This window comes from Ictalurus punctatus, chromosome 20 (genome assembly GCF_001660625.3).
Source record: "Ictalurus punctatus breed USDA103 chromosome 20, Coco_2.0, whole genome shotgun sequence".
Classification (NCBI taxonomy): Eukaryota; Metazoa; Chordata; class Actinopteri; order Siluriformes; family Ictaluridae; genus Ictalurus; species Ictalurus punctatus.
Genome location: NC_030435.2, coordinates 19,277,498 through 19,293,948, shown reverse-complemented (window position 1 = coordinate 19,293,948; position 16,451 = coordinate 19,277,498). Strand labels below are relative to the sequence as shown.

At 37.3% G+C, this 16,451-nt stretch overlaps 1 protein-coding gene across 3 annotated transcripts; it reads right to left on the bottom strand.

Moving 5' to 3' along the window:
* Window positions 1-1,153: 1,153 nt before the first annotated feature.
* Window positions 1,154-16,077, bottom strand: nectin4b (nectin cell adhesion molecule 4b). Of its 3 annotated transcripts, none has more exons than XM_047162803.2 (11): window positions 15,577-16,077; window positions 14,520-14,714; window positions 14,192-14,359; window positions 10,442-10,720; window positions 8,940-9,057; window positions 6,925-7,076; window positions 5,640-5,805; window positions 5,427-5,502; window positions 3,872-3,934; window positions 3,560-3,724; window positions 1,154-2,089 (listed from the first exon to the last, which is right to left on the bottom strand). In XM_047162803.2, exons 1-11 carry the CDS (start codon window positions 15,638-15,640, stop codon window positions 1,835-1,837), a joined length of 1,701 nt encoding a protein of 566 aa, XP_047018759.1. In that variant the 5' UTR covers window positions 15,641-16,077; the 3' UTR covers window positions 1,154-1,834. The 3 variants fall into 3 exon arrangements, with proteins under 3 accessions (XP_047018759.1, XP_017350904.1, XP_017350903.1); XM_017495415.3 differs by having other exon boundaries at window positions 3,599-3,724; XM_017495414.3 differs by having other exon boundaries at window positions 3,536-3,724; window positions 15,577-16,075.
* Window positions 16,078-16,451: the final 374 nt, after the last annotated feature.

Below are 16,451 nucleotides of genomic sequence, written 5' to 3'. Positions count from 1 at the left end.
GCTAAAAAAACTTTATTAAAAGAAAAGTCTGACCAGTTCTGATTCAAGATGAACTTATATCAGAATAATGTGAAGAGAAGAGTATGGAGAAGGAAAAGAAGGGCTCATGATCCAGAGCATACCTCATCATCTGTCAAACATGGTGGAGGTAGTGTCATGGCATGGGCATGTATGGCTGCCAATGGAACTGGCCCACTGGGGTTTATTGATGATGTAACTGCTGATAGAAGTTGCAGGATGAATTCTGAAGTGTATAGAGCTATACTTTCTGTTCAGATTCAGTCAAATGCCGTAAAAACGATCGGATGGTTCTTCATAGTACAAAACCAAAAACATGAAAGCAACACAAGGGCTTCTTAAGGCAAAGAAATTAAATGTTCTCAAATGTCCGATGACCTCAACCTAACTGAGCATGCATTTCACTTACTGAAGACAAAACGGAAGGCAGAAAGACCCACAAACAAGCAGCAACTGAAGGCAGCTGCAGTAAAGGCCTGGAAAGCATCTCAAGGGAGGAAGATCAGCATCTGGTGATGTCCATTGGTTCCAGATTTTAGGCAGTCATTGACTGCAAAGGATTTGCATCGAAGTATGAAAACATCACTTTTGAGCCTGTGAAAATGCAGGGACTCCAAAAAATGGCTGTAATTCCTAAAACAGTTCATGCAAGATTTTTGTTAAACCCCTTGAATGAAAGCTGAAAGTCTACACTTCAGTCACATCTTGATTGCTTCATTTCAAATCCATTGTGGTGGTGGTGTACAGAGGCAATAATCCTGAAGATTGTGTCCCTGTCCAAATACTTATGGACCTGACTGTAGTTACAAAAGAGAACATCTGCTAACCGCAGACAAGTCTAGATAAACTGTCTAATGTCCCGCCTTCATTATTAGCTGTAGAGATTTCTGTAAATCTTCTTATAAATCACTCACGTTTCCAAATGCTGTTCATTCACATGCCGTAAACTCAGTAGCCTATTTAATTCTCCATGGACATGAAATTCAAAACAAATGTGTGTAATTTTAACAGGTCCTAAATTGTCAGTCTCAGCAAAACACTTTATATATGAAGAAAGAAAAAAAGAAGGAAAAAAAACCCCCAGAAAGCGTGAAGAGTTTGTGTCCTGAAATACTAGTTGGTTGTCCATCACACCTCCATTCCATCTGCTCTGTTTTTGTTTTTAATCTTTTTAAAAGAAGACACTTTTTTAATAAACATTTGACCATCATTTTGCAAAATACATGCAAGGAAATCGATTATGAAAGTAACTGGCTAATTACCCAGCTGATTTACCTCTTTTGAACAGATGTACTTCAAAAGTTTATGCTGTTCTGAATAAGGTGTATATATGAAAGTTTGTCTTGTATTCAGAAGGACCTATCAATTGTGGAAAAAGTATCAGCAGATATCAAAGAGTAACATTTCAGGCAAAATCAGGCAATTTTCCAAATGTAGGCACAAGACCCAACTGAGGAACTGCTACAGTACATAAGTGGTGCTAGTTCATATTTGGATGCATTCATCAGCTCAGGCTTTTAACAAGTTGTTGATCTGCTTAAATCTCTTGATGGATCCACATCTGGACTTGTAGACTGCAGATGACCTGTAGATGACCCATGACCCTGTGAGTAGAGTAAAAAGCTGAAGTGACCATTGATCTCGATGTGCTAACCTGCTTATGGTATTAACACGTGCACCAGGGAGTGTTGAATTAATTTGTTGGTCAGATGAAGCAGGAAGCAGGATGAGCTCCACTTGACCCCAAAGCTCATTACTGGTGGCCTGAAAAGATTGCAGGAATGACTTGCTGTGTAGAAGCACTTTCGCTTCATCATTATATGATCTGACCACGTTTGTGCAGTAGTATAGCGTTTGGGTGGGGTTTTGGCTGGAGGACACCGTTGCTGTAGTGGAAGTAGTTTGAGATTGCCTCTGAAATCTGATGCGAGTCTGAGGTACAATCTCCCTCCTCTCCCTCTGGCATGCCTTCTCTCTGTCCCCATACGTCGTTTCCCGTCCCTCTTTCTCTTGAACCCCCTGAGCTAATGGACAAGGGTGGAGGGCTCTGGTCCCTGCAAAGTTCTGCATCCTAAATAAGAGAAAGAGAAAGATCAAGTTGCTCCTCCAGAGTCCCAAACAACTCATTTTCATAATTACATTCTTACTATTACTGCATTTATAGCATTAGTGGTGTATTTACTACTACAAAAGAAAGAGTTATATGCTGACGTTACCTGCGTCAACCCAGCCACCGAAATTGAAATGACATTTCCTGAACACTCAGCTGCTTTGTGTCCAAGTGACCATGAGCAAAACTGCATTTATACAGTTAGCTAGCATTTCTCATACACCATTTTCACACAGTGGTTAATGAATAGTTAAGGCAAGCAGTTTTACTCTGCATTTTTTAAGTGGTGATAGAAACAGGAATAAGAGTGGCTGGATTATGGCAAGATACTGTAATAACTGTCTTCTGCAATTGGCCTAGACGCCTACACATAGCACTGTGAAAGGTAATGCTCAGGTTAATGAGCCTGTTTAACACAGTTTTTAAACTAGCTGGAAGCAGTAATCCAGCACACAAACTGCAATGTGCTTCTTTTTAAAAAAACATTTTTTACACTTGTCATGAGCACATTGCCTCTAGAAACACTGTATGTACAGACTTTACCTATACACTGCAATATTTAAGACTAAAACATTAAAGAAAAACTCAAATCATTCCTTCTTAACCAACATTTCCTTGTCCATCATCTGATCAGATACATGCATCATTATCTGATCTGACCAAGAATGTACCTTTGATAAACTCATCGTATATACAGTATTGAATCTTTAATATTACAAATAATTATTATTAATATGTAATGAATAAAACATGCAGAAACAGTGGAGTTAACACCCCAAAGTGGATTATTTTCCTATAACAGCATGCCCCAAAGTGTTTTTCCCTCTTGTACCACAGTGACTTGCCAACTATTCCATTTTTAATTTATTAGTGAACGATGCCATACTTTTTAATCATTTGTAGTTATATTTAAGGTTATGCTCGCTCTCTCTCTCTCAAACATAGCTTGTCATTTGACCAAGAAAGCACAAAGACTTTTTGTCTTGACTGACTGATTCAAAGCACTAAAACTATAGACTCCTCCCATAAAAGTTAGACATCTAACAGAAAGCTTCACAATTTAAATGATTATACTTTTTTCATTGTTAAATAATGTTTTTTTAAGTCTGTTTTTTATTAGTTTTTATTATTATTATTATTATTATTATTATTATTATTATTATTATTATGTGAAGATATTGCCATAGAAGTCCCTGTGATTGAGTTGTTACTATAGAAATGATAACATATTAGAATGAGGATATGAATAAAAACCGATCATCTAAATTACAGCCAGAACTATTGCCAGAACTGCTATTACAGAAAATTAATCCACACTTTCAGATTTGAGAATTCTACAGTGCTGTGGTGTAAATGGCATTAACACATGCATGTATACTGTACACAGGTGTGTACAGGAAGCCTCACCAAAGTCATACTATAGTTCTTTACATAGGATGCCACTCTTTGAATGTGGTCTTGATTCTCCACCTCTGTCTGTTTCCTCCTCCCGCTCCCTCGCTCGAAGTGGCAAGACGGGTAGATGGCTGGACGGCCGAGGCTGTCGTATTCTCCTTCTCTGAACCCATCTCTGTGCTCACATATGATGGAATTCTCCTGATGAACAAGTGCTTGCAGTCAGCATCACATGGCTCGGGTTTCACTTTCGCATCATAAAATTATTGCATGTCACCCACTATATTATTACATAAAACAATGATTACAGGAGCTGTCTGGACATTGCAATCGCACATGATAAAGTACCTCTAGTGAAAAGACACTGCTTTTTATAGGAGAGCTCATCCTGATTAGGGTGGATTCTTCAGTCTACAAAAACACACAAGGTGAGACAACATAAGATCTCATATCACTGTACATCCATGTACATTTGTTGTGCTCGTGCAATGAAGTTCATGTTTCAGTCTTTGAGGCAAACAAGCCAATCCACATTCTTGTTTGACAGCCTTTGGCACATCTGTGTGTGGTTTTTAACACTGCCCTTGATGACCTGGTTCATACATGTCTAAAGCTGGAATTAAGCAAAAAGCCAAAAACACTTCCGAGACAACTTAATTGGGCTTATCTTTTTAAGCATAGGAGCACTATTGTTTTAAAGCAATTAAAGCCTATGCCATGTTACCCAGACACTACCGGAAAAGCTTCCATTCCAAACAATACAAGCTTTGTGTTTACTAATGCAGGAACTTGTCCATTATCACACGCCAGGTGTCTGCGTTCATGTTGTATTTATAGCATTATTGCCTCCATGTTCACACGTACCATCAACACAAACACAGCTTTTATTTATTGAAAGTAGGTTAGAAATAATTCCATGAGCTAATCATTAATAATACTGGATGATCTAACCAGCAATCATTTAAGGTTTAGGATGATTGCTCACAGTTAATAAAATACCCCCTGAAACCTTAAAAACATACCTTTTTAACCACTTAACTCACCTTGAATTGAGGTTCTAATTTTATAGAGAGTTGTTTGGGCCAAATTTGCTACAACAATCCTGAGCTCACATTTTTCTTTTTATTTCTGTGAATGTGCAAAATAATAGACCAGCACATTATGTACTAGGCTTGTTAGCTTGGTAACTAAGGTTGGAGATGAAAAGATATGATAGGTGTGGGTAATGTTAAACAAATTGTTGAGAATATAAACTGAGACTTGGATAGTAGAATCCCATGTGTGTCTACCTGTGACAAATGCACAATGGCTTTACTATTCAATTACCTTTAAATTTGTATGGCGCTTTTAACAATGGACATTATCCCAAAGCAGCTTTACAGAAATAGATAAATTCAGAATAGAAATTTTAAATTAATGAATTTGTCCCTACTAGAAGTTAGCTAGTCGACGTATGTGATCATGGTTATGATATAGTTTGTCAGGTTTGCAAACAATGCAAATGAAAACTCAAATATTAAAATCCCACTTGTGGGATTTAGCTAGTTTACTAGTGGTTAGCTAGCTATCTTGACAAGTTAGGAAGAAACAAAATCATGGGTGTTTTTTTTGGCAGGTTTAGAGAAAATGACAAAGCAAATCAAAACTCAGATACTGAAAACCAACTCCTATCTAACTGACAAATGTGTGCATTTTTTTGCTGCTAGCGACTAGGGATGGAGGGGTGTTCGCAAACTCTATAGTCATGTCTGTTCATAGATATATACCTGTACATGTGTAAAAAAATAATAATAATAATAAATAAAGTTCTTAGGCCATTGTAGTAGTTTCATGGACTTATAAAATAACTAGTACACCAAAAAAATTCAGGTACTATTAAAAATTACACATTAGACAACGGTACCTGTATCCTGGGGTCAGTACTGACTGAGTTAAGTCTCCTCATAGAGTTCTGTCTTGAAAGATTATTGATCTCTTCCCTGAAAGAAAAAGAGTAGACAAAGAGAGGTGAATTTGCAATAGTAGGAACATTATAATTACACTTTATATTTTATTGTATAAAATGTTCGCCAGATTTGTATTATTTAAGTGTTGCTCATAAGGATGACAGACTCACTTCTTCTCTGTGAGCTCACTTTTAAGTTTCCTGGTCCTGCGTCTATGGTGGCAGGTAACCAGAAGGATGATAATCGCCATGACGACTACTAAAGCCCCAGCAGCTCCACCCACTATGATAAGGAGGAGGTTGTTGAAAGAGGCCTCGAGCTGGGAAGGTTTGGTCACTTGAAATGTGAGGGGAAGAAAAAAGTTGAAATGCATTATTTCTACCATATGGGGGCAATGTGTGTACACGAATGCCTAATAAATAGCCATCAGGTGATAAATTATTATTTCAATATGTTTTACAGAACTTTTACAGTAGTCTGATTCACTGCTTGCTTTAAGAAATGTATTAACATTCAATTTAATTATCTTCTTATATGTAATTTAAGAAGCGAACATTGACAGTACTGTGAATAGTTTATTAAGAACTTAAGTAAAAGTGTCACATTAAATCCTTTCATTAAGCACAGACTTTCATTTGATTAATCATTTTGACTAATCTTACTACAGTTGTCCATTACAGAAACATACAAACTGTCCCATGACTGAAGGCGACAGTTGCTCTTACAGGAAGAGGAAGCTGAAGTGAAAGGGAAAATCCTAGTTTTTCCAAATCACAAGACAGACTGTTTTGTAATAAAGGGCAAGGGTTTTCTTAAAGTTCACCATCCATTTAAAGAACATCACTTGTTTGTGGTGTGATACAGAAAGCACTCAAATCTGAGGAAGAGTGGGCTGTAGGATACGTGAAGCCAGAACCTTCTCACTATACACTTTCAGAAAAAAGGTACCCAACAACCTCTTTTTGTTTCTGGGTTAGGAACCTTGAAGGTACATCTTTTGTACCATTATTATTTACCTTTCAGGTGGCAGTATGAATAGAGAGCACCTTTAAAAATCATTTAAAATAAACAATTGGATATTAAGGACTACTGCAAAGTAAAGTACACTACATCAATACCTTCCCTTGTAAAAGACGTACTAAAAGGTACCACCTCACAAACAAGGAAAGGTACACTACTTTGGGAGTTTTGTGATTTTGTAACCATAGTGAAGAATATTCATATGCTCATGAAATCCCACAATGCACTACAGTAGGTTAGTGCCCAAATGATATACCTTAAATGGTAGCAAATACCCACTTTGTTATTTGTAGGTTCTAAAGCATGAGGCAAAATTTTGGACACAGGGATTATGTAGGTCACTAATCATGTGCATAATTTTAATTAATTTACTTAACACCGACAAAGTAAATCACAATGTCACATAGCAGAGGTCATAGAGGGAGCTGACCTTACCTGGGATCTTGACATTAACTTCTGTCTTCACCGATCCCACTGTGTTTCTGGCCTCACATTCATACACTCCTTCATCAGTTTTATTTAGGGGACGAGTGAAAACGAGCCTGTTCCCCTCCACAGATACGTCCTTGGGCAAAACCCCACCCTTCCTGGAAAAAATAAATAAAAATAAAATCAGTTAATCATGTTTAATTACATATTTATTACATAATTTGATACAAAGTCCCTGAATGTCTTTTGATCGGTATTTTAACACTGTTTAGTTATGTACGTTTTTCTTATTAAAATATTGAATTATTATTGATATTGATTTATTTACTTTTTTTTTTTACTACCTTTAAGATGTTTATATAATAAGCATCATGAAGGCAAGAAATTAATATTGTTAAATAATTTTATAAGACAAACATGAAGCAAACAGAGATCAGAATCTCACATACACACAGTCATGCAAGTCAATATTCTCAGAAATTTTTTTTACAATTCCTTGTCACAGCGGTGGTACCGTCAAACATACACCTTCTGCACCTTTAAGACATATCTTTTACCTAGAAGAGTGCATATAGTGTACCTTTAAATATTTACTCTATATGGTAATTACAGTCCAATTATGCACCTTAACTCTTTTAAAGATAAAACTATATCAAGGTTAAAGAAACACATTTAAGATACAAAAGGTAAAGGTGTCACCAAGAGTGACAAGGAAATCTACAGTTTACAGCACTTTTTTCTGAGAGTGTAAATGTGCACTTTGATTCAGCTGAGCTTTTGATTCAAGTGAGTCATTTCCTCCATTGCATATAATACTAATATTCTAATTTCTATTTGTGGTGCATCTTGTCATTTGGCCAGCAGATCTACGAAATAATAAACGACTTCAGCCTGAATATCTTTCTTCTTTGTTCCCTAGGCCTGTAATAAGCATCTTTGACTAATGCACTGAACATGAGTGCAATGTCTTTTAGCCTTAAAATCCTTTACACAGCTACTTTGCTGTGCAGAAGACACACCCCGATACTGTGTGTATGCACGCACACACACAAACGTCAGAAAGAACCCATTGTTGTAGTGAAAGGGGCCACATTGCCATGTACACAATAAAATCAGGGTTCTCAGGTTCCACATCTTCAATCACAAACACACAGAATATTTCCTTTCTATTGTCATTATATAATTAATTACAATTGTGTGATAATGACAACTGCACACTAAAATGTAATCATGAATACCAGAACCATGATACGCCAAGAAACTGACCAGCCCAAAGCTTGAGAGCATTTTGCATATTTGAAGATGTGTGTCACTAAGTGCAGACACTCTGCATTGTTTTTGGGAACAAAAAGACAGACTTTCTTGACCAAGGCTGTGCCTGCTATAATGTCTAACCTGAAAGATGAAAGATTGTTAAGTTCGCATGTGCAGACTTCACTCTTGATATACCCTCTCTAATCAAACTAAAACCCTGTCTTTTGGTGCCCATTGAAATGATATTTAAAGTAGAGCACTGTCATTTAAGGCTTAGGAAGCGTCTCCCTGTCCTCCTCCCTCCTCCTCTCCTCTGTCTCTTCTCTTGCTGACTGTTTTCTCTATCTATCCCCCCTCCACCCCCTCTCACCTCATGTGAAATCAGGTCTCCCCACTGTCTCTTTAGTAATAGGATGTAATGCTACACCATGGCTTTTATTTTACCCTCAAAAGAGCATCTGAATAAGGGGCGCTCAGGGAGTTTAATTCCTTTTGTGTGTGTGTATGATTAGACGTGAAACAAAGCGTGAGTGTGCATTTTCTCCTGATTGTACAGAGATTCTTGCAGTGTCATGGATTTTTGTTAGCAAACAGCTCATATGGAGATAAATGGTGGTGAGAGTCATGAGAGGAAGGTAAAGACAAACAGTGTTGTGGACAATGAAATGCAAAGACAGACATGACAGCCAGGAAGTCAGGTTTTTTGTAGCGCAAATACAAACACGCACACAAACACACACTGGTAGACAGAGACAGGCAGGATGTACCTGGTCCAGGTGAAGTTGTGTGGTTGAGGATTTCCTACACCCTCGCACTTGAGCTCAGCTCCCTTCTGATTGACTGACCAGCTCTGATCGTAACCAGAAACCATAGCATCAGGAGGAACTAAACACACACAGACACTTATTACACATTGAGGCCAAAGATTCAACAGACTCGCATCCATTAATTTTCCCCAACTGTCCTTATAAGAGGATATCACTCACCCCATTAACACCTTGTTTATTGCCTTGTGAGGAAAACAGCTCACTTTTTTTTTTTCCACCAATCAACTTGCTGTTTGAAGTTTGTTTTCATAGTTACAGCTAAGTGCAAAGATTTGCATTGCCTTTGTTTTTGTGTGACACCTGAACCTCTTTTACAGCTACAAAACGTAATTTCATGTTCACTGAATGGTGTCTTCCTGTTTAAGACTATTACGCCATACAGTCACAATAGTATAGCAACAAAGAAACTAAGCAGCAATTTTATTACCCAGCTCAAAGGTCTGCATAACCATTGGCATGTTCTAGTTAATTTATGTGAATGTCTTTTGTTACAGTGTGTAAAACTTTCCCCCCCAATTTGGTCACCTGCCAATTACCTCCCACCAGCCAGCCCTCCCCTACCACATAACACCTAACAACCAGGGAGGGTGAAGGTTACAACATGCTTCCTCCAAGACACATGATATCAGCCAACCACATCTTTTCAAACTTCATGCTGCAACACAGGGCAGCGTAACGCACTCAGACTGCTATAATAGACCAGAATAGCTAATTACAGATTGTAGTTTGTTTTTTTTTTACCAGCATAATGTATTCTGGCTGTGACCAGTAATGTTCTGGTAGTTTACCACGATGCCTAGTTAAACCAGCACTAACAAGCATAAACTAGCAAATGTAGGTGTTGGCCTAATAAACTTAGCAGTTATGTCAAACACAATAGGTGGGAACTTTATGGTGCCAGAAGGTTAAATAAAGCTTCTGCCTTCAAATATTGTGGATGCTAAATTCAGCTAGCTAAACTACAGGACAAACTGCAGTCAGACAATTAGTCTAGACAAGATTATATAGTAAATAAACCCCTTTCCAGGTCACTTGACAAATGTTTATATAATATTAAAAGTGAGGTCTTGCATATCCACATGACTACAAACATGATCTTGCAGGAATTTTGATTTCTCCTTATTATTTGTATTTTCTAGTACCTGATATTATGCAAAGAAATCAAACAGGAAGTGATTTGGGAGGAAATGATATCATCTTAAGAAACATTGCAGGCTCATGAGGATAAATAAATACAATACAGAATTTAAAAAAAAAAAAAGATCATTTTGCCAATTAATTTGTGAACCTTTCCCAGAAATTCAGATGAGCAAAATTAGACATACAAAGTACAGTTATAAAGGTTAAATCTACACATAGAACCCTTTTTTAGGAAGCAAAGAACTCTACAGAGAAGTAGCATTATGCCAAATAGTCTGGAGTAGGCATTAAAGTGGACTCACAGTGCACGACCAGTGTGTTGCTCAGCCTGCGGGGGTGCTCTAGAGCAGGGTGCCACACCAGGCAGTCCAGTTTGCGGCCATTCATGTTGCGCAGAGGGTGCAGCGAGTACTGGGAGGTGACTACCCCGTCCTCTGAGCTCCTGTTCTGTGATTGGCCGGGCACATCGGTGTCCCAGGTAAGACGTGGTGGAGGGAGACCAATCGCACGGCAGGTGGCAGCCGCTCGGAATGACTGACCCTCCTCCAGGATGACCGGTTCCAGTGTGGAGATGGGAATCCCTGAAGAGCAGGAGAGGAATGTTTTAACTTATTTTCTTCTCACTACCTAGCAAAAGTATGTCATTCTGACACATGCTATGGCCACACTAATTTAAAATATCAAGCAAAGTTGACCTTCAGCTGCGTTATTAGCGATATAAACAATATTTTTCCCACAAAAACACTTCCTATACATGCTATATTGTCCTGATGTCACAGTGGGCACAGTGCAAGTATAAAATAAGAGAGGTTGGAAACGAAATAATCAATTTCGCCTCCTGCAATATTTAAACATGATTTTTGAATATTAGATCTCATGTTAAGTTGAAAAAGGAGCCAAGCAAAAAGATTTGTTTGCCCCTAAGGAACAAAATACATGCAAAGTATATTTACAGTGCAAATGTTTGCATAACCAACATCAAAAGTTTAAAAAAAAAAAAAAAAAACATTTAATGCAAGTTATGGTGGTAATGCAATGGTAAAAAAAAAAAAAAAAAAAAAAAGTGCGTTAAGATATTAACAGTTTAACAATCAAAGTGATATTTCTGAATGTGTTTATTTCACTTGCCTCCTGGGACTTTTTCCACACCCCTTGCTCCTTGTTTTAGATTTTTAAAAATCTCTCTGGCAATTTTAGTTATTTTTCCTTTCATTATTTTGTCATGTCTTTGTATCTCTAATTTCTGAATGGTTTTCATTGTGATTAATGTTCTCCATGTCCCTAAACACGTTGATACATTTTGTGATATCTAACCATCTCCAGTTCTGTTTTCAGGTCTTGTTAAAGCTAGTTTACTGATCCCACTTGACTGTTCACAGAAAAAAAATGTTTGAGCATTTTGAGACTTTTTATACTTTAAATATGACTTACAATATACACATGTTGACTGTTAGCCCACAAGACACATTAATTAAGCAGTTTAGTAAACCACTGTAGCAGGGACGTGCAGAAGGGGGCCCTCTGGGGGCTCGAACCCCTGCATTTTAAAAGTACCCCTTTCAACATTAATTAAACAATTATACAAGGTAAAAAGCATTTGAATTCAAATTAACATGAGAGCGTGCACAAAACAGTAGCAAATTAATCACAATAACGTCAGAATTTTCCTATTTATCTGTCCGACACGAGTCTACAGTCGTATAGCAACAGATCTACAACAGATAGCCTTGTTGTATTATATGTATGTTATATTATGTTATAGTAAAGGCACGATGCCAAACAGAGATGGCAGAAAATTTGAGTAAAATTGAAGGATGCAGCAAAAGGGACAGCTTCTTTATCAAAATGGGTGAAAAAGGTGAGCTAATAGACAGATAGTTGCAATAAAAGGCATCATATGTTTACAGTGATAGTCAGTGTTACATTGTTTTGTTTTTTTATATAAATGAAAACCATTTAGTTCAGTTGGAGAACGTTCAAAGGACGCTATATACATGTAGTAACTTGCCCCTTGTTACTAATATGGTAAATTTAGTCATGTAGCCAAAGTGATTAGAAAAAAAAATGGTGATAGAAGATCATGACAATGTCAATTTATCTGTTCAAAAAGAAATTTAGAAGGCAAAAATTACCAGCTTTGAGACTAAAAAGCCAGTTCAGCAAGCAGTGCTGCAGTTTTATGAAAATCAAAGTGCTGCTGCCAAACTAATTAATAGTTTTATTGACTTTTACAACAGGCAACATACAGTGGGTGTGTTACTACATTTGTGGATGGTAATACTGCAGCTTTTTTTTTTTTTATATATATACACACAATGTTTACATTTTCTTTTAAAGATTATTTGGATTCATCTCTCCACTAAAAGATTTATTGTAATTATTTCTATAAATGTAAAAATAGAATACCATAAGGTTATATTAGCAGTGTCATTCTCATATTCATTACTGTGACCACACACAGTCTGTTTACAGTACAATGTCTACCAGGGTGATAAGAATATGTAGTTAAATTAAAGTTAGTAAAGTAGTTAAAGTAGTAAAATTGGCTCTTTGGTAATATAGCCATTTATATTAATTTGTTTTTATTTTATTTTACACACACTTTTTAGCCCCTTCTCCTAAGGAACTCTGCACGTCCCTGCACTGTAGGAAAAAAGCAAAACTGCTGCTGAACAATACATCTGATACATCTTAGACCGTCCATGAAAATAAGTTATATTAAAGATTGTTGCTGTATGAATACTGTACTATCACAGCTAGGCCAGGTGTCCCACATCTCGGGAACAGAGGTATTTAGCCTCTTTTCCTTGTATTCGATCCTCTAATTAGGCTTTTTGTGCACCTGTTTCATGAAAACAGGAGACCAACTGTATGTAAAAACTACATAAGAATGTTAAGTATTTGCATGAGACAACTCAAAAGATTAGAATGTTTTGTCAAAAAGTTCACAAATTTTTCTCCGATTTCGGACTGGAACAACAAAGATAACGTACAATGGAATAACGTACAATGGAAGTAAGGGTGGGTGACATGAAAGGAATAAAACACAATGCGCCATGCTCTTATGGGAAAATAAATCAATAAAGTGGTATGAAAGATATAAAGCAGAGTTACTGATATAAAAGCAGAGCTACTCTTACCACCACAAAGTTCATTATTTTTCTAAAACAGCAATTTGCCAATCCGAACATTTTTTAATTTTATTTATTAAAGCGTTACATCATGTTTTAACCATTTATAGTTAACTATAATGTTGTTGAATATCCATGAAATAATTTAGTCCATGTTGTTTAACAGCTATAAACAACTGATAATACAACAAAAATTTCAGTCCTTTCTTACGTCAGAAAACTTCAAATTACAGCTTTATCCTTTAGCTTTACTGGAGTCCTGCTATTAATGCTAAATAACGGTCCTTGCAAAAATAAATAAATTAATTAATTAATTAAAAAATATTCACCATATCAACAATCACATCATTTATAAATAAACATTTTGTATTAAAATGAATGCATTAATATGTGATTTGCCATGTATCCAGCACTACTGTCAGAGCTACTGCTATAGAAAATAAATCAACACCCTCTGATCATTTGGAATCAGGAACTCAACAGCACTGTGGTGTAAGGAAAAAGTATATAGTATGATACTTGGAGGCATTTCTATAAATGCAGCCATTTTTATTCAGATTATCAGGGGTATTTTATAAAAATGTAAACGAGATTATGTAATGTAATGTCATTTGAAGCAAGGATGTTGAGAAGTGAGTATGTCTAAATGAATACTAATGTATAAAAATACAGTATTTTAGGAGTTATAGACCTCCATTACTAATTGGTTACATTAGCATCATAGCTCCAGTGCAAAATTAATACAACAAATGTCAGACTTTTGCTGCTCTATGCTGTCTGACTATATTTGGGGTAATGGAAAATAAATATTTATGTTTGATTGTTCACCAAACCACTCCTTAGACTGCTGCTCATAATCTTTTGTGTGAATAATTATGCGTTAGATAAAGTCATCAAAAAACAGTGAGAGACTTTTCTTACTCCAGACAGTGAGGCTGATTTGTCTGTCAAAGTTCCCTGAAGGAAAAGTGGTGATGTGGCAGGTGTACGTGGCTTGATCCGACTCCCTTGTGCTCAGAATCAACAGCGTTGAGTCTTTAATTGGATCAGAACTTGTGAAGCGCACACGGCCTGCGAAGCTAGGAAACTCTATACACACACACACACACACACACACACACACACACACACACACACACACACACACACACACACACCAAAGGTTCAGGTGAAGGCAACATTGAATCTGAATGCATTTTTAAACACAAGGTATATATGTGTGTGTGTGTGTGTGTGTGTATACGTGTACCTTGAAGTCCCTCTGTCATGTGTCTGGTGATGACCTGCTCCTTGACACCCTTGGCCTTTTCTGCAGACCAGGTCACCTGTATCACTTTGGCACCGTCCTGTGGTTTAAACTCACACGGCAGTCGGGTCTCATCCTCAGCGAAGGCACGCAGTGCCATGGACGGAGGGGGTTGAATAAACTCGCCACACACACAGGCTGGTAGTGTCCCAGAATGTGTGTATGCCGCATGATGTTGAAGAAGACAACACAAGAGAAATGTGTAAAACCTCATTCATTTATGTTGGCATAAGAACAGTGTGGGGGTAGGGGAGAAACAGGTTTGTGTGTATAGTCTTAGTAGAAGAGAAGACTCTCATTCTCTAGACTGTCAGTGATTGTGGCTTTCAAAGATTAGTGTGGGGGGGAGGGGGGTGAAATATTTTAAGGTGAATAACCTGACTTCTCAGTTAATGTTCAACTGTGTCTACACATTTTAACAACACAAGGACATTAGCAACTCACTAGCTTTCAGACACAAGGACATTCCCACACACACACAACTGCAAGCTACCTGAAAACTTTTTCAGACTTGCTCAGTTTTTAGTTCCTGCACAACAGAACTTTCTGTTTGCCTCTTTTACTTTGTGTTCACAAGCATTGGCTGTTCTACTCGCATTTCCTGTTCATATTGATATTACAGTGGTTGTGACGCCACTGCATTAAGAACATACAACAGACAGTGCTCCAACTTGTCACGCAACTCCTGGATGCAAGCACAAATTTACACTGAAAATAAGGAGCACATAATCTCAATGCGTACTATTTACACACACATGCACACACCTTAAACACTTCCTTTACGCAGGTGTTTAATGGGTGAGTAATCATTAATCACTATTCATTCTTGCACCACACTTGCCCATGGTCATCTCTCTAAGAATGTCACTCGTCTACTTGTGGTTTCCTGTTATCTCTCTCTCTCTCTCTCTCTCTCTCTCTCACACACACACACTCACACACACACACACCCTAAGGTTATTCTTAACAGGGTTTTATTAAGCTATTAAACTTTACTCACCAATTACTGCGGTCAGTAACAGGGCAAAGCAGGCTGGGTTTGACATTTTCTTCATTTCGTCCATTTGGTCCAACTTTGTAAGAATTAAACAGGCTACTTCCCAATTCACCAGTTTTAAATTCGATATATTTTTAGATACATTAACAATTTTTTGTTGTTGTTATTTCACTCTCTAGTTTCTCATCAAATATGGCACTTCTAAACTAGCCCAAGTCACTGTTTTCATTAAAACCTAACTGTATCTCGAGTAGCCGGACGCCTCAGTTCTTTTCTTAGCCATAGAAAAGTGAACAGATTCCCACAGAAACGGAATAAAACGTCCGCAAACGCCACACAAACAAATTCTTCAAATGTAACATGACATTTTCAGTTGGTTTAACCACTTCACGGAGTAAAAGCCGCAACGAACGCACCGACACCTACATAGGCTATAGCGTCCAACAAGCTGACGCTCGCGCGCTCCCGCACAGGTGAACACGTTCAACACCTGTTCCCTCGCGTGCGGCGCAGGCCACGCCTACCAAGGAGAGATTCCTACTGATCTCTCCTTTGAAAAACCGGAAGTTTTTGCGACATCATGACACTGCGGTCAGTTTTTAATTTTAATTGAAATATAGAACAAAATAGTTGATAAACACTACTCCCAAATGGTTCCTGAAATGTTTGTGTGCGTGTAAAAGTGCGTCTCTTTCTTAAAGGGAAACTTGTTAGCGTTGTACATAGCTAATATAATTTCCTTAAATAATAATAATTATTGTAATTATAATAATAATAATATTAGATGGAACTTTTCTTTTCTAAAAGAGTGTAGGTGTAGCCTATGAAAGTTAAACAAGGGTAAGATTTATATGCCGTCATGCGTTTTCATATTTGTA

Excerpts from the sequence above, each read along its gene's own strand:
- nectin4b (XM_017495414.3), bottom strand. The coding sequence starts at position 15,640 with ATGGACGAAATGAAGAAAATGTCAAACCCAGCCTGCTTTGCCCTGTTA. Across the intron at positions 14,360-14,519 it reads CATGACAGAGGGACTTCAAG|AGTTTCCTAGCTTCGCAGGC; the intron begins GTACACGTATAC and ends GTGTGTGTATAG. Across the intron at positions 10,721-14,191 it reads AATCAGCCTCACTGTCTGGA|GGATTCCCATCTCCACACTG; the intron begins GTAAGAAAAGTC and ends CCTGCTCTTCAG.